Source organism: Coturnix japonica, chromosome 8, assembly GCF_001577835.2.
Source record: "Coturnix japonica isolate 7356 chromosome 8, Coturnix japonica 2.1, whole genome shotgun sequence".
NCBI lineage: Eukaryota > Metazoa > Chordata > Aves > Galliformes > Phasianidae > Coturnix > Coturnix japonica.
In genome coordinates this window covers 18,418,012-18,439,077 of record NC_029523.1, presented here as the reverse complement: position 1 = coordinate 18,439,077, position 21,066 = coordinate 18,418,012, and the positions used below count along the sequence as shown (strand labels likewise).

The 21,066-nt window shown below is 60.3% G+C and overlaps 2 protein-coding genes across 2 annotated transcripts; one reads left to right on the top strand and one right to left on the bottom strand.

Moving 5' to 3' along the window:
* Window positions 1-16,452, top strand: PTCH2 (patched 2). The gene is made up of 24 exons (XM_015870335.2): window positions 1-174; window positions 253-433; window positions 6,969-7,158; window positions 7,267-7,336; window positions 7,585-7,676; window positions 9,013-9,208; window positions 9,298-9,419; window positions 9,618-9,765; window positions 9,928-10,059; window positions 10,141-10,296; window positions 10,381-10,473; window positions 10,552-10,677; window positions 10,761-10,879; window positions 10,991-11,396; window positions 11,478-11,790; window positions 11,943-12,085; window positions 12,199-12,379; window positions 12,834-13,117; window positions 13,499-13,636; window positions 13,752-13,894; window positions 13,989-14,088; window positions 14,335-14,580; window positions 14,696-15,097; window positions 15,261-16,452. Exons 1-23 carry the CDS (start codon window positions 109-111, stop codon window positions 15,095-15,097), a joined length of 4,047 nt encoding a protein of 1,348 aa, XP_015725821.1. The 5' UTR covers window positions 1-108; the 3' UTR covers window positions 15,261-16,452.
* BTBD19 (BTB domain containing 19) lies at window positions 16,347-20,878 on the bottom strand. The gene is made up of 8 exons (XM_015870341.1): window positions 20,625-20,878; window positions 19,843-20,068; window positions 19,317-19,370; window positions 18,076-18,135; window positions 17,659-17,727; window positions 17,315-17,446; window positions 17,110-17,235; window positions 16,347-17,027 (listed from the first exon to the last, which is right to left on the bottom strand). The coding sequence occupies exons 1-8, from the start codon at window positions 20,774-20,776 to the stop codon at window positions 16,893-16,895; spliced, it is 954 nt and encodes a 317-aa protein (XP_015725827.1). The 5' UTR covers window positions 20,777-20,878; the 3' UTR covers window positions 16,347-16,892.
* Window positions 20,879-21,066: the final 188 nt, after the last annotated feature.

Genomic DNA, 21,066 nt, shown 5'->3' with positions numbered 1-21,066 from the left:
CGGCAGCGCCGCTCCGCCGCACACCCGCGCCCTCCGCGCCCATGGGGGCCGCCGCCGCCTCGCTCGGCCCCACATAACGGGGCAGCTCGCCCCGCACACCGCCCCGCCATGCCGGCCGAGCCCCCCCGCTCCGCTCCTCCGCGAGCCGCCGCCCTCCGCAAAGCGCTGCCCGAGGTAAGCGGCGAGCATCGCCCGCTCCGCCCCGCACCGCGACGTGCGGGTGTCCCCGCTGAGCGCCGCCGCTCCCCGCAGGGCCGCGGGGCCCCGCTGTGGCTGCGGGCCCGATTCCAGGCGCTGCTCTTCGCGCTGGGCTGCCGGATCCAGCGGCACTGCGGGAAGGTGCTGTTCGTGGGGCTGCTGCTGTTCGGGGCGCTGGCCGTGGGGCTGCGGGTGGCCTCCGTCGAGACGGACATCGAGCACCTCTGGGTGGAAGGTAAGCGGCCGTGCGGGTAAGGCGCGTGGGGCCGGACCCGCGTGGGATCCGCGCACGTGTGTGTGTGTGCCGGGAGCGGGGCGCGCTCCCACGCGTGTTTGTGTCTCGGCTCTCCCGGCCGTTCGCTCTTTCGCCGTTTGCTCCTTTCTCGCGGAGCATCCCCTCGTCCCGCTGTCGATCCCGTGTTGCTGAGCGCTGCGGGAGGCTCGGCCCGGCTCCCATCCCCGCTCCCGTCCCTTTGTGCCCCCCGCGGCTCCTGCCCGCTCCCCGTCGCACCGGGGGGGCCCCGCGGGCGCAGCGCCGGGGCAGATGTTGCCGAGCGGAGGGTGTCAGCCATCTTAGCGCGGAGCTGCCTCCTCCCCCACGCCCCGCTCCCTGTGTGGTCCTCGGCTCCTCTTGGATTCGGTTCAACAATAGAAGCAACTTTGCTCTCCCACCCCCTTTTTTTTTTCTTCTTCTTCTTCTCCTTCTTTCTCTTTTTTCCTCCCCCTCCCCGGCTCTCTACGTTCCCGCACAGCCCCCACCTGCTCCCCGCACCCTCGTGGCGCTGCTCCCGCATCGCTCCATCCATCCGCCGTCCCTTCTCTGCGCGGTGCTGCCCGGAGCGCTCTCGCCGTGTCCCCCGGGGCCGCGGGGGCTTCGCGCTTCTCTGAGGCTGCAGCCGGGGGTTGGGGGGTGTTGGTTGGTTGCTGCCGTGGGGCAGCGTGTTGGGATGGGGATGGAGCCGGGGTGGCGGCGGCGCCGCTTTGGTTCCATCGCGGTGCAGCGCGTCCCGGTGCCGTCGGTGCGGGCTCGGAGCGGTTCGGTGCGTTGAAGCTTCCCGCATCCATCCCTCTCCCGAGGCCGTGGGCTGCGTGTCACAGGTGCAGGAAGGCACGCGGTGCCGTTACATCCTGAGCTTTTATTTCCCTTTATTTTGGCTGCTTCTGGGATTTCTCTGCCGTCCTTTCCCCGGTCGTTGTGCGGGGTGGGTGGGTGCGTTGCTGTGCTGCGGGTCGGTGCGGGCAGCGTGGGGCTGGCACAGGGGTGTGAGCCCAAAGCGGCCGGAGGTGTGTGGGGTGCTGGGAGCCGGGTCCTGTGCAGAGGTGTCTGCAGACTCGATCTTCCCGTTCTGTACAGCCCTGAAGGGGCAGGGGGTGTGTGCAGGGAGTCCCGATCCTATTGCCGATGCCCCGGCTTAGGAGTAGGGTGGCTGAGGACCAATGCCCTTCGGGAGCTGCTTGGTGCCTTCTCACCTGCCCCATTAGGGACAGGTGGTGTGATGCAGCATGATGATGCTCCAATGCAAACCGTAGCACCCAGGCGAGGCCCAGGTGGGGCTGGTCCTGCAGCAGGAGGCTGTGGATGGAGCTGTGACCTGTGGGGACACACCGAGATGGGGTGTGCAGCCCTTGGATGCTCTGAGGGGGGGCTGTACCCCTCCATAGGGGAATTTCACAACCCTGGCTGTTGTGGGGTCCCTTATGCTGGCTTAGGGTTGTCCCAGCACTATGGGCTGGGGGATGCTGGTGGTGCCTGTGGTGTTGCTGTGTGCTCCACATCCCAACTTGGGAGATGGGAAGAGGCCGTGTGTCACCCCATAAATTGGACTCTGCTGTGGAAATGTTCAATTAGGTTCCTCCGAAGCAATTAGCCGCTCGCAGGCTTTGAATCCCCGTCTCGCGGCGAGTGTTGGGTTACCTCGAGACACCTGGCAGCTGTTCCCAGCTCTCCCAGGGCGCTGCGGGGCCGGGGAGGCAGAGCGCTGGGTGGTGAATGGCGCTGCCTGATTTATGGGGCTGAGGGCTGGTTCAAAGGAAGGCCGGGTTAATTCCTAACCGGAACAGCCCCACGCTCCCACAGCACCGGAGCAGACCCCATCCCTTTCCTGGAGGGGTCAGGGATACCCTAAATGCCCTGCAGGGCTGAGGGATGGAGGTGGGTGTGTGGAATGGGGGGTGAGGGCCATTTCCCTCCCTGTTCCCACAAAGATGAGATAATTATTATATATAAATCTATATATTTTCCCCCCAGCTCCCTGATGGCTGCCGTCCTTCCCTGACCTCTACCATAGGGTTTGGCACAGGGTACTGTCCCCCCGCCCCCAGCACCCAGGGAGATGGCACCCACGGAAGGAGGGGGGTTTGGCTCCAGGCAGCGGAAAGCCACAATAAAAGCTGAGAGTGGGGATGAAAGGCCCTCCCCACCCTTCTGTGCCCTACGGCAGAGAGAGCTGTGCCTGCAGCCCTGCTTCCCACGCTGCTGCGGGACCCGGGGGGGGTGGGGTGTGGTGTGGGGTGGGGGTTGTGTGGTGCCTGGGTGGGCATGGGGAGAGGTGGGTGGTCCCGCTGCTGCCGTGTGGGTTTGGGGGGCAGGAGGTGCCCACATCCCTGCTCCGTGCCCGGGTGGTGGCACTGGTGGCACTGTGTGGGGTGAGGACATTGCTGCTGTGCTGCCCCTTCTATCCGGGTCTGGGACCCTGTACCCCATCTGGCCTTGGGGTTAGGGTGCGTCCGTGGGACCCCATCCCCAGGAGCTCAGACCTACACGCTGCAGCTGTGGGGTGCTGGGATGGTGCTCCTGTTGTCCTAAAATCCAGCGCTGTGCTCTGTGTGCTCACTCTGAGCCTGCCCTACAAGCACCATTGCCGGGTGCTCGCTGTTCTCGGGGTTCAGCGGGGTCTGCCTCTGTGTATTTCCCTCTGGGACACTGCCGGGATCTCCTTTTGCCATCCCCTTTCCTTGTCGGCGCGTTCAGCTTTTCTTTTAGGGCTGGAAACTTTTGCTAATTAACCAAAAAGTCCCGGAGACCTCGGATGGCTGCGGTTATCCGCTCGCGTTCGTTTCGCTTTGCTTCTCCGCTTCAACATTTCTGTTTCCCTGGATGGTTTGGGGGCTTTTCCTTTAAACTCGGCCGTATCCGCGGCGCTCGGAGGGGACTCTGCCCCGTTGGGGAGGGGGCGGCGCGAGGGACCCAGAAGAGGGTTTTATTCTCTGCCTCTCCCTCGGGCCTGGAAAAGTGGTCCGAGTTCAAAAAATTCATTTCTTGCCTGAATGAAGCCAGCAATGTGGAAAAATTTCACCATTCAGCGCGGGATGAATGTATGTTTCAACCACACATTAAGTGACATTAGCAAGCAGTGGAGTGCCTAATGTGGCCATTTTTCACAGCAGCCAACAGAGGGGGTGATTAGCATAATTAGTACAGGCAGCCCCATACATATGGAAATGGCAAATGCCTAAATGCCAACACCAGTGGAAATTTATGTCAATGCTGACAGGAGTCTGAGCGCTGAATGGTCCCCGCCTCAATCCCCGCTCCCCCTTTTCGGGGGTCGCGCTGTCCCCTCGGTCCCGGCCGCGCTGGGAACGGATTTGGGGGTAATAAAGACATTAATTTGGCCGCTCTATAAACAAAGCCGGCTCCCCATCCGTGGCCCCAAACCGGCCCTTTGCTCCGGACTTTTTTTTTCCCTTTTTCTTTCTTTCAATTTTCGTGCATCCCCTGTGCTGGGTTTTGCCGGCAGAGCCCCCCTCTCCTTTGCTGCGTTTACTTCGGGAGCGCTCCGATGGGGTCGGAGTGGGGCTGCCACCCCGCGGGGGCACGGGGCCGTGTTGTGACAGGACGGGGCCGCGGGGCTCCTCGGGAGGCCGGGACAGGTAAAAATGGCTCTTTCAGCACGCCCTGAGCGAGACTTCCTCCAGAGCAGCATGGGTCCTTTCACAGCTCCCTAATCCAGCTAATCCGCCCCACAACACTCCCAAGGTGGCCTCCGGCTGCTGCGTGCCTGGCGGCACGGGGATGGCGCGTCCCCTCCCCACATGCTGCGGGACCCCCGGCTGTGGGGTTATGTGGGGCAGTGCTCAGGGTGGGGGGATCCCGTACCCGTTGCCCCCCCTTTTTTTTTTTTGGAGGGGGTGTGTTCATGTTTGGGTCTGGTGCGGTGATGGCGGTGTGCCTCTTGTTGTATAGAGGATGTGTGGATATGGGGATGCTGGGGGGGAGGGGTGGCTGTTCCTGGAGGAGGGTCTCGGTGTGATATTCTTTATCTGAACGCTGCTCTCCAGCTCTGTAGGACGTGCCCCACAAGGGATCCCTTTGCTGGCAGTTTGGCTGCAGCTGGAGTAGAGCTGTGCTATAGAGCTGTAGGACCCTGTGCCCCATCCAACATGCTGTTTCCTATAGCCTTCAGCCTGTCTCTTGTGGGCTGAGTGAGGATGTGCTCATTGCCTGCCATTCTGCTCACCTGAGCACTGACAGCTTCTGGTAGTACCTAAGTGTCCACCCACCCCTGGGTGACACAGCGTGGACTTTGTAGCGGTGCATCTCTTGAGGGGTCAGCGCCTTTCTGCAGTGCTTTCCAGCATCCTCCTCGCTTTTATCCCTTTTGGCTGTGGCAGATCAGTGTGGGGATACCCCCACTGTGTTGCTGATGTGGCTGTCTGGGGGCTTGGCACAGGGTCTGTGGACAACAGACCCTCCAACTAATGTCTAAGGGCGGTGCTTGGCCCTGTGGCTCAGCTCACCATGGTGTGGGGGAAGCCACCACCCAGGGTAGCTCTTTGGGTCCCTGTCTGGTCACCCCCTAGGCTACAAACTGGTGTCCCTGGCTGTGGGTGAACCACTGATGGGTTGTGGTGGAGCTTGGAGGGTGGGCGGCTCAGGCAGGGTGGCCGGGGAAGGAGGCAGGGAGGCTCCTGCCCTGCCCTATAATCTAGCAGTGGATGCCATAATTATGGGAGGGCTCCTACAGCACAGCCCATGTGTGTGTCCTCCCGCAGTGCTGGGACCTTTCTGGGCACCCACTTGGCCACTGTGTGTCCCCCCCAATTTCCCTCTTCATGTGTATTATCATCCCTGCATCCCCATCCCGTGGTACCCAAACCTTCATCCATCGCATGGAGGATGCGGTGCACCCCAGGAGACATCCATCCCTTTGGGGAGCAGGGTGGGATGGTCATCGCAGTGCTGGGTGTCTGATTGGAACCAGAGGGCCCTTTGCATGACAAAGCCAAGGGCTCCCTTTGTTAATTGGAGTCTATAAAAAAAATATATATAAAAAAAAAAACAAACCAAAAAACCTACCAACAACCCCATATTTACATCCCGCTCCCCATAGCTGCGCTCATTGTTGCTGTCATGGCGTTCTGGCCCCCTCTGCTTGGTGCGGGTCGTCCTGCTCCATTCCCAGCCCAGGGACGGCCGTGTGCCCGTTTGAAGTGTCCCTGGCAGCCCGGCGCGCGCTGCCGTGTCTTTTCATGTTGCTCTTTGCTTAATTAGGGTGTTGGAATTTGAGGCTTCCTCAGTGCCTTTGAAGCTTGCTGACTGCTCGCAGTGCCCTGTTCCAAATTAACACTAATTACAAGGGACGGCTTTTTATTTTCTCTCTATTTTATTTTTTTATTTTGTATTTTGTTGTGTGTGTGTGTGTGTGGGAGGGAGGAGGGGGGGTATCTTCTGTTTTCCCCTCCTGGGATGCAGGACCCCATGGGCCCCCCCTGCCTCCAGCCCCATCCGCCCATCCATGTGGGTGGCACAACTGAGATCAGAGCAGTGATGCACCACCCCCCCCCTCGGCCACGACCTCCCACCCTGCTGGGAAGGGACGGTCCCCCCCATGGCACCCTCCCTCCCCATGTCCCCAGCCCCGGGCACCGCCATCCCCTCTGTCACACTCACTCACACAAAGGCCACAGCCGTGCCCTCCCCCCCACTCCTCTCATTGCCTCCCCCCCCAGCCCTGGCACAACCTCCATCCCAAATGGCATCTGATGGACACCAGCTGCTCCTCAGCCAGGCCAGGAACAATAAAGGCAACCCCCAGCCCAAAAAACAAGGAAAATATAACAACAACAACAACAAAAAAAAAGTCATCCCCATATAATAAGTCATTAAAAGGGGAAGATTCTGCTGCTTATTTGCGGTCTTGCTCTGGCCTCCTCAGTGCTGGCTGGGGGCCAGGCCTGCCGGGCTCCGGCTTTGTGCCCAGGGAGTGTCCTGGTCCCAGCATGGATGAGAGCTGAGTCCCGGCACCGGGATGTGTGGTGTCCTCAGAGGGTGGCAATGGGGTGGGGGCTTCATCTCGGGTACCCCAAGATGGGTGATGGGTGCTATGGGTCCTGCAATATAGGGCTGGATATAAAGCTGGTGTGTTCTGCTGGGAATGTTGGTTGCTGAAACTCTTGTGCGGTATTTAAGGCTTCCTGTGTCTTGGAGGTGCCAAAACGGGCCCCTCGTGTGCTCATGTCCCCGGGTGCTCCCAGAGCAGCTCTGGGGGTCGGTCATTGCTCCAGGTGGGGGTGGAGGGGATGTGTCGTGTCCCCTTCATGCTACCCAGGAAAGGCAAAGCCAGGGGGAGATGTGGGATGTGATGGGTGCATGCTTTTGATGTATGAGCACGTGGAGGTCAGAGTGCTTGGGAGAACCCCATGGCAAGAGATCCCCCAGGTTTGGTGGCATATGGGGACAGTTCACATCCGCGGGGGTCCCTCGGTGGGTGCGGTGCTGGGACACGGTGTCGGTGGTCTCGGTGTCATGGCCTCCCCCCATCCCACAGCGGGCAGCCGTGTCAGCCAGGAGCTCCGCTACACGAAGGAGAAGCTGGGAGAGGAGTCGGTCTACACGTCCCAAATGCTGATCCAGACCCCGAAACGCGAAGGGGAGAACATCCTGACGCAGGAGGCCCTGCAGCTCCACCTCGAGGCGGCCCTGGCTGCCAGCAAAGTGCAAGTCTCGCTGTACGGAAAGTGAGTCCTGCTCCAGATGGGGGGGCCAGGGACTCCCACCGTGCCCTGTGTCCCCATCTCACCCTCCCGTGGCAGGGAACCCATCCTCAGCTTCTTCTCCTATTGCAGATCGTGGGATTTGAACAAGATCTGCTACAAGTCGGGCGTCCCCATCATTGAGAATGGAATGATTGAGAGGGTGAGTCCTGAGCGTGGCACCGAGTGGGTCAGTGGGGGCACTGGTGCCGTGGGACTCCCACCCTCGGGCATCTGCCCAGTGAGAATGGAGCAGCAGATGGTCAAAACCCGTCTGTTGGGAGTGTGCAGCCCTGCAGCTCCATGCTGGGGCACGGACTGGGGCTGGGATGGGAGGTGGTGGTACAGGCAGGTGTGCAGGGCAGCCACACAGTGCATTCCTCCAACCCGCTGCCTCTCTTCCTCCTGCAGATGATCGAGAAGCTGTTCCCCTGTGTGATCCTGACGCCACTGGACTGCTTCTGGGAAGGGGCCAAGCTGCAGGGAGGCTCAGCCTACCTCCCGTGAGTGGATGGGGGACACCACTGGGGGTCCTGGTGGCACATGCCTGTCACCCCGAACCGTAGGACAGGGATGTGGGTACAGTGAGGTGCAGGTGCACGGGGCTGCTCACTCCGTGCTCCTCTCCCCTCCCTGGGTGCTTTTTGGTGGGGCCTGGGGAGGCCCCCTGCATTCCTTCTGTTTACAGCCGTGTTTGTCCGGGAGAGGCCGGGCAGCCTTGTGCATTGTCAGCAAACGCAGCCCCGTGCTTTCTCATGCTAATGCTGCTCTGAAAGCTGCCCGTTGCCAACCAGATGAAATAGTGGCCTTATTCAGGGCTGGGAGGAGGGGGAAGGGGCCTTGGCGTGCCCAGCCAGCACTGGGGGGGGGGGGGGAACTGTTTGGCCCCCCCTTAGTCCCTGGGATTGTGCATCCCAGCCTGGCTGGCTGTGAGCGTGGCACCAGTGGCACTGTCTGCCGCGGGACTGGCATCGTCCCCGTGCTTGGAGACAACTCAGGGACTACTTGAAGATCTGGACAAGGGGTGGCAGCAGGGCATCTCCCTGCAGCGGTACCCATGGGGCAGCCCTGGGACTCTGTCCCCTTTTTAAGGCTCTGAGGGGTGAGCAGGGCGGGGGCTGGGAGAACAAAGCGTGGCAATCTGTGGAAAGACAAAAGGATTTGCCCTGGCTCAGTGAAGCAAGCAGAGCAGATAAAAGGGGCTCTCTTTGGAAGTGGCAGCGGCTCCGGTTGGTATGTGGGAATCTGGAGCGCCCAGCTCCGGCCCAGCCAGCCTTCATGAATCATCGGGCTGCCCTTCTCCCCAGAGCCCGCACTTGCTCTGGGCTTTTTCTTTCCCTTTTTGCATCTCTGGGCTGGGTTAGTTGGCTTCTTTTAGTCTGTCTTCTCTCAAAGAATTACTGGAGCTGGGACAGAGGTGGAGCCTGGAGTGGAGCATCCTACATAGGCAGCAGATAAACCCCATTTCTTAAACACCCATCCTCACTCCCTACCCTGACCCTATAGCAGACCCCAAAACCTGAGAGTAGAATGGGCCCGACATCCCCTCCCCACTCCCTGTATCAAGATGTTATCCCGCAGGCTGTAATTGTGCTGACTGCTTGCAGGGAGCGGGGCGCGCAGGGCCGCCTGCCCCCCTTTGTCCCAGCCTAACAGGATCAGGCACGCTGCTTGACTCAGGGCACGGCCTGCTGCGCCAGAGCTCGGGGACGCTGCAGGATGCACCAAGGACTGATGCTTCCCCCCAGCCTTGTCGTTAGGGATTTTGGGGTGCGGAGCCCATGCAATGGGGTCTGGGGTGGGGGGTTTCAGCATCGCCCTGTGCCACTCTCTCCGCAGGGGCCGTCCTGATATCCAGTGGAGCAATTTGGACCCTCTGCAGCTGATGGAGGAGCTGGGGCAGTTCACATCCTTAGAAGGCTTCAAGGAGCTGCTGGATAAGGCTGAGGTGGGGCAGGCTTACATGGAGCGGCCCTGCCTGGACCCCCGGGACCCTCAGTGTCCCTCCAGTGCCCCCAACAAGCAGAGCCAGCAGGTGGGTGACAGCCCATGGGGGTTGGGGTGGGACCAGAGGGGCTCACCATCCTCTGCCCACATCTGACACTGCCTTCCCTCCTCCGGCAGAGCCCCGACATCCCGGCGGAGCTCTCTGGGGGCTGCCATGGCTTCTCCAGGAAGTTCATGCGCTGGCAGGAGGAGCTGATTTTGGGTGGCACAACCAAAGACTCCCAGGGCAAGCTGCTAAGGTAAAGGTTGCAATGCAGGATTGCTGGGCACAGCGTGTGGTACTGTAGTGGTGGTGCTCTCATCCAGCACCCAAGGGAGCACTTTGACAAGGGGGGCGGTGCTTTGGAGCAAGGCTGGGAATAAGAGGGACTGGGGGGGACCCAGGACATGGGGTGTTGCAGCCCTGATCCCAGCAGGATGTGTGTGTGTCTCCCCAGTGCCGAGGCCCTGCAGACAATGTTCCTTCTCATGAGTCCCCGGCAGCTGTTTGAGCACTTCAAGGATGACTATGAGATCCATGACATCAGCTGGAGTGAGGAGAAGGCAGGTGCTATCCTGGAGGCCTGGCAGAGGAAATTTGTGGAGGTGGGCACCAGGAATAGCTCCCCTCTGCCCAAGTCTTGCATGGCTGTGGGTGACAGCACCATGCTTATGGTCCAGCGGGTCCCCAGGCAATGCTCACCCTCTGGGTCTTGTTATGGGGTGACATGTGTCCTGGCTCTGTCTAATGGGACTTATGCCCTGCAGCTGGCACAGGACTCCATCCCGCCCAATGCCACGCAGAACATCCATGCCTTCTCCACCACCACACTCAATGACATCATGAAGTCCTTCTCTGACGTCAGTGCCATCCGGGTGGCTGGGGGATACCTCCTCATGGTGTGTATACTCCCCTCTGTCCATCTTCTGCTCCATACCTCCCTGCCCACTGCCTCCTTGCTAACCACTGTGCTCCTCCAGCTGGCCTATGCCTGCGTCACCATGCTGCGCTGGGACTGCTCCAAGTCGCAGGGCGCCGTTGGCCTGGCCGGGGTCCTGCTGGTGGCCCTCTCTGTAGCCTCTGGGTTAGGGCTCTGCTCACTGCTCGGTATCTCCTTCAATGCAGCCACCACACAGGTAGGTGCCGGGGGAAGAGCCATGGGTCCCCTTGTCCCAGGTGGTGGCTGTGCCCCTATGCTGACAGTGGCTGCTCTCTGGCAGGTGCTGCCCTTCCTGGCCCTTGGCATTGGTGTGGATGACATGTTCCTCCTGGCTCATGCCTTCACTGAGACCAGCCAGCACATACCCTTCAAGGTGAGCACTCAGCCCAGTCCTGGGATGCCCCACTGTTCCCCACGTTCCCTTGTCACTGTGTCCCTCTGTGTCCTACAGGAGCGGACAGGTGAGTGCCTACGGCGCACAGGGACCAGCGTGGCTCTCACTTCTGTCAGCAACATGATCGCCTTCTTCATGGCTGCACTGGTGCCCATCCCTGCCCTGCGTGCCTTCTCACTCCAGGTATGCCCTGCACCCACTGGGGAGTGGTGACCCATGTTGTGGGGTGGGAAGAGACTGGCTCTGACATGTCCCTCTGCCCGCAGGCAGCCGTGGTGGTGGTGTTCAACTTTGCCATGGTGCTGTTCATCTTCCCTGCTATACTGAGCCTGGACCTGTACCGGCGGGAGAAGCGCCGTCTCGACATCCTCTGTTGCTTCTACAGGTAGCAGATCTCTGCCAAGGATGGAGCACAGGACCCTCGTGTCCCACCCAAAGCAGTCTTGTGGGCAGCCCTGCTCATTACCTCACCACCTCCTCCTTCCTCTTCCCACAGCCCTTGCTCCTCACGGGTCATCCAGATCCAACCCCAGGAGCTGGCCGATGCCAATGACAACCATGCCTCCCACCCATCCCCCTACGGCCACCCCGGCGTGGCCACCAGCACTCAGATCACCACCACCGTGCAGGCCTTCACCCAGTGCGACCCATCGGGCCACCACATCGTCACCGTCCTGCCACCCACCTCCCAAGTGTGCACCTCGCCTGCCGTGCTGCTGCCGCCTGCCGACCCATTGGGCTCGCAGGTCTTCACCCCCTCCAGCTCCACACGGGACCTGCTGGCCCAGCTGGATGAGGCCAAGGGTGGGCGTGAGTGCGTGCCACTGCCCTTGTGCCGCTGGAGCCTCTCCGACTTTGCCCGTGAGAAGTACGCCCCACTCCTGCTGCGGACCCAGACCAAGGTGAAGTTGGGTGGGGATGTGGGGTTGTACAATGCGGCATAGTAGCACGAGACATTGGTTGACCTGTTGTTGTCCTTACAGGTGGTGGTGGTGGTCCTCTTCTTGGCACTGTTGGGACTAAGCCTCTACGGCACCACCATGGTGCATGATGGGCTCTACCTGACAGACATTGTGCCACGGGACACCAAGGCTCATGCCTTCATCTCAGCCCAGTTCAAGTACTTCTCCTTCTACAACATGTTCATCGTCACCAAAGGTGGTTTCCACTACCCAGGCGCCCAGGCAGCCCTGCTCAGCCTGCACCAGGCCTTCAGCACCGTCAAGTACGTGGTGCGTGAGGGCAACCATGACCTGCCCAAGATGTGGCTCCACTACTTCCAGGACTGGCTGCGAGGTAAGGGGCATCTCCAGGGCTCCCACCCCAACCTTTATGCCAAGAAATACCTTCCCAAGTGCATAGCATCCTCTGGAGCCCTCGTGGGTGCGGGGATCACATGGTGTCCCCACGGTGCCTTGACAGATGCTCACCCCATGCTTTGTCCTCAGGGCTTCAGGCCACCTTTGATAGGGACTGGCAAGCCGGCCGCATCACCCATGATAGCTATCGCAACGGCTCTGAAGATGGAGCACTGGCTTACAAGCTCCTCATCCAGACTGGCAACAAGAAGGAGCCCTTCAACTTCAACCAGGTGCTTGGGGATAGGGCTGGGGATGGAGCAGTGGGGCTGGGGATGGAGTGATGGGGCTGTACCGTGTGCTGTGCCCACCACTCTTCTAACCATCAGCCCTGCCGCCCCCATAGCTGACCACGCGGCGGTTGGTGGATGAGAATGGCATCATCCCCCCAGACACCTTCTACATCTGCCTGACGGTGTGGGCCAGCAACGACCCCTTGGGCTTCGCTGCCTCCCAGGCCAACTTCTACCCACCACCGCCTGAGTGGATCCATGACAAGTACGACACTACAGGCGAGAACCTGCGAAGTGAGTGAGCGCCTACTGGGGTCCCCATGGCCCCGAGCATCCCCTGGCATGGGGACACTGCTCCCTGCCCCTTGAGAAATCCCCAGCATTCCTCATCCCATGGGCATCCCTTGATGGAGATGTATCCCTGCATCTTCTTGCTCTGCACTCTTTGTGCTCTACACCCCAAGCATCACTCAGTTCCTTGTCCCTAGCCTTGTGGTACCCACAGAATCATAGAATCATTAAAGTTGGAAAAGACCTCTAAGGTCATCCAGTCCAACTGTCCACCTACCACCAATATTGCCCACTGACCATGTCCCTCAGTGCCACATCTCTATGGTTCTTGAACACCTGCAGGGACCCCACCACCTCCCTGGGCAGTCTGTGCCAATGCTTGAAGTGGTGCCCAGGTGCATATGTTGACTGTGCTCATATGGAGTCAGTTTCCTTCATGCTATGTTTTCCTCCCCAGTCCCAGCAGCCCAGCCACTGGAGTTCGCCCAGTTCCCCTTCTACCTGAGCGGGCTGCGTCGCACAGCTGACTTCATCGAGGCAATTGAGAGTGTGCGGGCCATCTGCCAGGAGGCGGCCCAGCGCCACGGGGTGCTGAGCTACCCCAGTGGCTACCCCTTCCTCTTCTGGGAGCAGTACATCGGCCTGCGCCACTGGTTCCTGTTGGCCATCAGCATCCTGCTGGCCTGCACCTTTCTCGTCTGTGCCCTGCTGCTGCTCAACCCCTGGACGGCTGGTATCATCGTGAGTTTGTGCCCTGGATACCTGCTTTTTGGGGATGGATGCCCATATGGAGGTGGTGGTGGGTGGAGGACGCCCATAGTGGGAATCAGGAATCAAATTGTAGAATCACTGAGGTTGGAAAAGATTGCTAAGATCGTCTGGTCCAACCACCAACCCATCCCCACCATGCCTACTAAATATGCCACTCAGTGCCACATCTACCCTGCTTTGTAAGGATATTCCTTATGAGAGGGATGGAGAGCATCACCCAATAGGTGGAAAAAGAGACACCCCAAATAAAGCAGAAAGGAACAATAGGTTGAGGACACAGAGATCCTATAATGGTTTGGGTTGGACATGGTGTGCATTGGAGCCCACCCTCACTGACCCCTCTGCTCCCAGGTCTCCATCCTGGCCATGATGGCGGTGGAACTGTTTGGCATTATGGGGCTGATGGGCATCAAGCTGAGTGCCATCCCTGTGGTCATCCTCATCGCTTCGGTTGGCATCGGTGTGGAGTTCACTGTCCATGTGGCCCTGGTGAGCAATAGCAGACCCCTTCCTGCCCGTGTGGCACCCTGGTTCCACTCCTGGACACAGTGACTGCCTTCACCCCATGGTGCTGAGCCCTCCATAATCCTCCCACCTTCTGCAGGGCTTCCTTACGGCAGTTGGGAGCAGGAACGTGCGCTCAGCTGCTGCCTTGGAGCACACCTTTGCCCCTGTGATGGACGGCGCTGTCTCCACCCTGTTGGGTGTCCTCATGCTGGCCAGCTCTGAGTTCGACTTCATCATGAGGTGAGGGCTGCACACCCTATCCAGCAGTGCTGGGCGGCAGTAGGGCTGGTGGGGGCAGTGAGCCCACTCAGCCCTCTGCCTATCCTACCTGCAGGTACTTCTTTGCGGTGCTTACCATCCTGACGCTGCTGGGGCTGCTCAACGGGCTGGTGCTGCTGCCCGTCCTGCTCTCCGTCATCGGGCCACCCTCTGAGGTATGACCCCCATCCCATGCCCACCTGTCCTAATACCCCATTGCTCTGTGCACTGCCTTCACCCTATATCCAGCTCAGCCTTGCCCAGTCCTAATCTCACCCCACACGCCCACCTCAGCCTTCCCCTGTGCCATCACTTTTGCTTTACCCTATTCCTTCTTTGCTCTGTATCCTGTTGTCCCATCCTGGCTTGATCCCATCCCTGTGTGTCTCTGACATCCCTTACACCATCTCCTCTCTCCTCAGGCATCTCCTGTGGATAATGGCCCCCGCCTGCCCCCTACAGAGCCGGTACCCCCGTGCCTTGGCCCTGGGGGTCTGTACATCCGCCGTGCCCCTGCCTGGCCTGCTGCCTTCACTGATACCTCAGACACAGAGTGCTATAGCGATGGTGTGGGGCCAGGCAGCCCCCAGGGACCCTTCATTGTGCCCCCTGCCCCGGCACACATTCTGCTGGAGGCTGGCAAGGACCCCAGTTTCCCCCGCATCACTGTGAGTGTCCCTATGTGTCCGTGTGGTGGTTGGATGGAGTTGAGGGGCAGGGACATGGGGGTTGGTGGGGTGGTGCCAGAGGGATGCTCAGCCCCCCTATCTCACTCCTCCCTAGGTGCTGAAGCCCTACAAGGACAGCCCAGAGGTCCAGGGGAAGAAGGAGCAGCCTATCCCCCAGCCTGCAGCCTCATTGCCTTTTGGGGAGCCATGCCCCACACAGCCCAGAGACTACCCACACCCCACAGCACCACCTCGGCTGGGTCAGCCCTGCTCCTCCAGCCCCTGGCCAGCCCCTCGGGCCTCCCTGCCAGCCTACAGCACCCACCTGCAGGGCCCCGCTGGCAGCTACACCACAGTCACAGCCACTGCTTCAGTGACAGTGGCCCTGCACCCCACGTTGCCTGGCTCCTACCCCAGCTTTGGCACCGAGACAGACAGCCTGGAGGAGCCCAGCACTGTGCCCGACTCCTTCGAGATGCAAAGCCTGGAACGCCACGGGGCAGGCACCCGGCACTAGGTGAGCTGGAGGCATGATGCCCATGCCCCCCCTTGGCCCTGGTGCCAGCTGCCCAAACAGTGGCCTAACGCTGCAGCAATGCTACTGGGTGCAGGTGTTGCATAGCATAAGGATACGGTTTGGGTTTTGGGGACCCAGCTGAATCCCCGCTGTCTCCCCACAGGTCACCAGCTCCATGGATGGCACCCAGGCTGGCAGCTCCCAGCGTGGCACAGAGGGTGCAGAGCGGGCTCGCCCGTGTTGTGCTGCTAATCGCCCCCGTGGCGATGCTCTGGTCTCAGCCGAAGAGGATCAGCCCCACACCCAGGCTTGGCAGGGCAGGCTGCCATTCCTATGTAAGCTGTGTGCAGGCCACGCTGTGCCAACAGGGCCATGTCTCTCCATGTGCCTTGGAGTCACCCTGCGCCTGTGCCCCCCAGAAATGGAAGCACTAACTCCCCCTCTGTTTCTGGAGCTGCTGGCACAGGGGGTGCAGCGCCCAGCCCTCTGCCCTGCCACCTCCCTTCATGGGGCCGCTGCCTGCTCCCCATCTCCTCCTCCTGGGACCCCCCCCAGCCACCTGCTGGGCTGCCTTGCCCCTGGTGCCCCCCTGCCCCATGAGGCAGGTGCCCCAGAGCTGTGGGTAAGGCCCAGGGTAGGTATCCCCCACCTTTATTTATTTGCAAAGGGAAACTATCTATAGAGAGATATATATTTTTAAGCTTATTTTAAAAGATTTATTTCTCAGCCAAGGGCCTTGTCAGGCTGCCTGGGGTGGGGTAGTGAGAGGCAGCCCCATGTCCCTCCACCCTCTCTGTGCCTCAGTTTCCCTACCAGTGAGCACAGGAGGGATGGATCTGGGGGACGTGCTGGGGAGCCCATTGCTGCCAGCACTCAGGCAGGAATTGGAGGGGAGGGGTCCTTGGGGTGCTCCTCGCTTTGCCAAGGCCCTGCGATGTCCCACAGTCACAGCTCTGCCCTGTGTAGGGCGCCCACACTGCCACTGGGATCATCCAGCTGAGAAAGCAACTTACTTGCCCCATGCCCATGCAAAGGGGCCATCTCCCCTGCCAACCCCCATCCCCACCCCGGGCACCGTCCGCGCCGTTACCCAGCACTTTAACTCCAGCGGTGTTGCTGTGCCCACTGCCCCGGCCCCCTGACACTGCTGCTGTGCTGGGGTGGCCCTGGGCTCCTCGTCCCCGTGCCAGGCGTGGGCACGGTGGGCAGCCCCCCCCTCCCCCCACCTCCAACCACGCCATCTAAGTTATTTATATCAAAGAGAGCAAAGGTTTATTTTTGTAGTTTGTACAGGCGGTAGTGGGGAACTGAAGGTTTATTTTTAAAGAGTAAATATATATATTATATATAAATTATCCGCTGTGTCTGACCCTGTCTCCTGGGGGGGGGGGCACAGCTCGGGGGGTGGGATGAGATACACACAGCTGTGTGTGCAATGGGCTGTGCAAAGAGGGGCGGGGGTGGTGATGGAGGTTTTGCAGCCCAGGCAATGCTGGGTGTGGGGCTGGGAGCTGCCTCATGCCCTGCTGAGCCCCTTCTCCATCTTCGCCATGCGGGGGCCCTGGTGCGCTCTTGTAGCTCAGCCCTGCTGCCAGCGGAGGGCAGCACTACCCCAGGAAGGATGGGACCTGGATGCGATAAGATTTAATGCTGGGCCCATCCTGTTTCCCTTGGGCTGCCCGGATGATCCTCCTATCCTGCTTTGAATCTAGCAAGTGTGGAAAAGCACTTTATTGCTGCTCAGTGCCGAGCAGGGCGCACTGCTGCTGCAGGGGGGCTGTAGGGGGCACAGCCCCTACTTGCTGTGTGGGTCCAGGTGGCGGTGGTGGTTGCGGGGCCGTGTGCCGCGCCGGGGTCGACACAGGTGGGAGGGCACCCCACTTCCACGCCGCAGTGCATGGGAGCGCCAGGCTGCTGCGATGCTATCGACCTGCCCAGAAGGGGACATCAGTGTGGGTACCCCAAACCGGCCCCATGACTACACCGTGACAACAGGGCACCTCACAACTCACTGGGATGAGCAGATCACGCTGGTTCTGGCTCTCCAGCGTTGCCAGCTCGCTGGGTGCCAGCAAGGGCAGGCGCAGCTCCTGCACGGGCAGAGCGGCCACCTCAGGTACCGGCCGCTCCAGGACGGCCTGTGGGACATTAGTGATGGATGGTTGGATGGAGCAGACACTGGGGGGCTTGGGGAGGTGCCCACCATGCTGCACTCACCGAGCTGACGTGCGCCCACTCCCGCACAGCTTGCACCAGGTCCAGCTCGTCTGCAGCCAGCTGGTCACTGCGCAGCACCCGTGCCAGCACCGTGTCGGAGAGCTCATGGAAGCCCCGTGTCTGCACCACTGCCTGTGGATGCACTGCTTAAACCAGCACCCACCCACAGCCCTCACACCTACCCTGCCTGGCACCCCAGCACCTCCCCCAGCCCATCCCCAGCCCAGCTTACAGCACCTGCTCCCAGAAAAACATTTCCTCCCCAGCCCCATCCTCCCCATGGCCCCACTCCCCTGCCCCACACCGTGTCCCCATTTGCTCCCTGTTTCCCCCTGTAGCCATACCATGGTGTAGCTCTCAATGAACGCCAGGCAGTGCTGCTGGAGATCCGCCTGCCCGTAGGTCACTGCAGCCTGTGGGACAGCAGGGACTACCATGAGGGTCCCAGGGCAGGAAGGGGTGCATGGCATATATGATCTTTCACCCCTGCCACAGGAGCACAAGGCAGCATGTCGGTGTGACATCGCCATGGGACAGGGCAGCTGCTGGGGGGAGGGAGGGAAGGGAAACCCTGCCCCGTCAGCCAGCTCAGACCCCAAAATAGCAGAGTTATTTTTACCCTCTGTGACGCTCCTTGGGAAGTCATCACTGGTTTTTCCCCAGCACCCCAGGCTGACCCTCACCCCACAGATGGCCCATAGCCCACATGGGGGACCTGAGCACCATCCCTGATGGCCACATCAGAGCCAGGTGCCACTTACCTGCAAGGCCTCACAGACTTGCTCCACACTCAGCGTATCCTTAATGAACTCCACACAGAGCTGCAAGGTGAACGGGAGAGTGGGTAGGCAGGGCAGGGGACCCACCACCACCCCCACGATGCTCAGCATCCCCTGAGCCCCCCAGACACAGGACTGGATATGTGGTGGAGGTGTCTCCAGGGTTTTTGTAACATATGAGATGAGGAAAGAGGGTTTGTAGTAAAGCATATGGGCAGAGATTGAGTTATGGCAAGAACCTGCAATGATCAAACCCTGGCCAACTGCATATCCTGGGGATGGTCACCCAGCTCTGTCTGTGACCCAGTACTGCCATGGGAACACTGCTGATGTCCCCCTGTGTGGCTGCTGGGTGACCCCAGCTCTCCCTGCTTGGAGAGGAGCATCTGTGGCTGCAGTCTGAATTCCTGCCCATACCAGATGCCTCACACATAGGGACATAAGCCGTGTGGGGGCAGAGGCAGGTCAGGGCTCTGGGAAACCCAAAGTGATGTGATCTGTGGGGAGGAGCCATCTGCTGGACCAGAAGGGCCGTGAGTCACCCTGCAGCTGGGGACAGAGCCAGGGGCTTCCCCGGCCGTCACTTGACCCCCACCTTCACATACATCAGCTGACGAAGGCCATCGCTCTGGGGATACCCCTGTTGGATGGTGCAGACCCCTGGCTCTACTCCTCACACCTCTGCTGACCTGCTGTCATGGCTGGGGTCTTGCTGAGCGTGTCCTTATGAGATGAGGGGCTGCTCTGGCAGCTCTCACATCCTCAACAAGCTCCTTCCTCACTGTGCTGCTAAGGGAGGGGAAATCCGGGTGTGAGGTGCATGTCATGCAATAGAACCAGCAGTAATTCAGGAATGACTCTGGTGACGTGTCCCAGCTGCCCAAAGAGCTCCCTCCCCTTTTCCTGCTGCCCGTCCATCTGCCTGACTGCATCCCTAATGGAGCCTACCAGCTCACACCACTCCATTTTGCTTTCTGCTGCCTCCCCAAGGCATCCCAGACCACAACAGCCTCAAAGGGTGCCCAGTGCTTTCCAGAGTGGGTCTTTCCCAACAGCATCCTCCTGACATGGCTGGAAGGCATCCAAAGGCATCGGGGCTTTCCTGCTGCCCTTGGTGGGGTGGGAGATGTGCAGTCCTGTGTCTTATCATGGGATTTCCCCAGCTCTGGCTCCTCAGCATGAGGGTATAGAGGACTCACTACCAGGTCTAAGCAGGGTCATACCTTGCACAGGTCCTGCAGGCCGTACTCCACCGATGAGGTCAGCACCTCCAGCACCTGAAGAATCACAAAACACAGAATATCCCAGGCTGGAAGGGACTCACAAGGATCAGAAGCTCCACAGTGAGCCACTCAAATCCTGTGTCTGAGAGCACTGTCCAGATGCCCCTTGAACTCTGGCAGCATGGGTCCATGACCACTGCACTGCCATGGGGAGCCTGTTCCACACCCACCACCCTCTGCTGCAGAACACTTTCCTGATATCCCAACACATGTGTGTGTAAAATTTATATATATATACACTGGGCAGAGCAGCTCAGGGACCACAGGGGTGCACCCCTCTTCCTCTATGAAAGCCCTGGGCTAGGAATGTTTGGGAGAGGGGTTGCTGCAAGATAGGACAAAAATGGAGCTCCCCCTTTCTGATATCCCTGTCCAACACTCATTGCATGGACGGCCATCCCCTCCCTAAGAGCAACAAAGCTCCCTTTCACCCATTAATCCCCACACACCCCCCATCCCCACTCACAATGTGGCTGTTGAGGGTGACGCTGTTAGTGTAGAGGAACTCGATGACAGCTAGAAAGACTTCGGGCTGTACGTTACCCAGGATGAAGGGTCCCTGGGGTGGGATGCTGCTGGGGGGGTCCTCATCACTTGTCAGCATCCCCCGGAAGGCCTGGCAGCGACACGCCAGCACACAGCGATGTGCAAACACCTGCTGCTGCTCCCGGCCCACCACAAACGTCACATCACTGCTGGGAGAGGGGACCATGAAGGGCAGGGAGAACACAGCCCCAGGGCTGGGACATGGCACAGGGTGATGGCTTCACTGGGGAGTGGGTTATTGTGGGCTATAGGGTCCCACTGCCTCACTGGTTCCCCCAGCCCCACAGTCTTGGTGCATTGTGCTGGCTTCCCTGGAACTAGGGTTTGTGGGGTTTTCACTGGGATTTCTCTTCTGGGTGGCCAAGACTTCAGCCGGGATGGGGATTTCCTGTGATAACACCCACGTTTCTGCCAGGCTTCAGCATGAGACAGGCAAAGGGGACCACACAAGTTGGCCACACAGCTCAGCTCTGGGCAGGAACACAACCAGGGCCCCTGTGGGGCTGTCCCCCACCCCACAGCCATAGGGTGTCAGCAGAGATGGCGAGAGGAAGCACGGCTGAAGCCAGGGGGGAGAAAGCAGATACAGGAGGGGGGAACGGCACAGAAGCCATGCGGAAGCCATGCACGTCCCATAGGCTGCCAGCAGAAGGCCTCGGCATGCGGGAGGGGAAGATGGCAGCCCCCCGGCCTTCCCCTCACCTGAACTGGGGGTTGTTGACCAGGGAGCGGAGGGCAGCGGTGAAGGCGGCCGCCTCGCCATGCAGCTGGGCCGAGCAGGAGCCGGCCATGGGGAGAATGGAGGAGGAGGAAGGAGGGGAGGAGGCAGGCATGGGGAGGAGGCTCAGCGTCATGGCCTATTGCTAAGGAAACGGGCAGGAGGGAGGCTGGGCTGGGAGAGACATGGGGGCCGAGTGAAGGGGAGGAAAGCAGGGAAGGAAGCAGGGAAACCCACCCTAGAGCATGCTCTGCAGCCCTTGGGTCTGCATAGGAAAGTGTTGAATGCAGGCAGAATGAAAGGACAGGCAGCCCCCAGGAGCAGAGTCCAGCTGCCGGCTGCTTGGCAGCTCAGCCAGCAGCAAGCTATAAATACCTCCGCCGGCAGATAGATACACAAAGGCCGTCTCCACTTTCCCCAAATAGA

Excerpts from the sequence above, each read along its gene's own strand:
- PTCH2 (XM_015870335.2), top strand. The coding sequence starts at position 109 with ATGCCGGCCGAGCCCCCCCGCTCCGCTCCTCCGCGAGCCGCCGCCCTC. Across the intron at positions 10,678-10,760 it reads TGCGTGCCTTCTCACTCCAG|GCAGCCGTGGTGGTGGTGTT; the intron begins GTATGCCCTGCA and ends CTCTGCCCGCAG. Across the intron at positions 14,089-14,334 it reads TCATCGGGCCACCCTCTGAG|GCATCTCCTGTGGATAATGG; the intron begins GTATGACCCCCA and ends CTCTCTCCTCAG.
- BTBD19 (XM_015870341.1), bottom strand. The coding sequence starts at position 20,776 with ATGACGCTGAGCCTCCTCCCCATGCCTGCCTCCTCCCCTCCTTCCTCC. Across the intron at positions 18,136-19,316 it reads GCCTGCAGGACCTGTGCAAG|CTCTGTGTGGAGTTCATTAA; the intron begins GTATGACCCTGC and ends TTCACCTTGCAG. Across the intron at positions 17,028-17,109 it reads AGCGTGATCTGCTCATCCCA|GTCGATAGCATCGCAGCAGC; the intron begins GTGAGTTGTGAG and ends CCTTCTGGGCAG.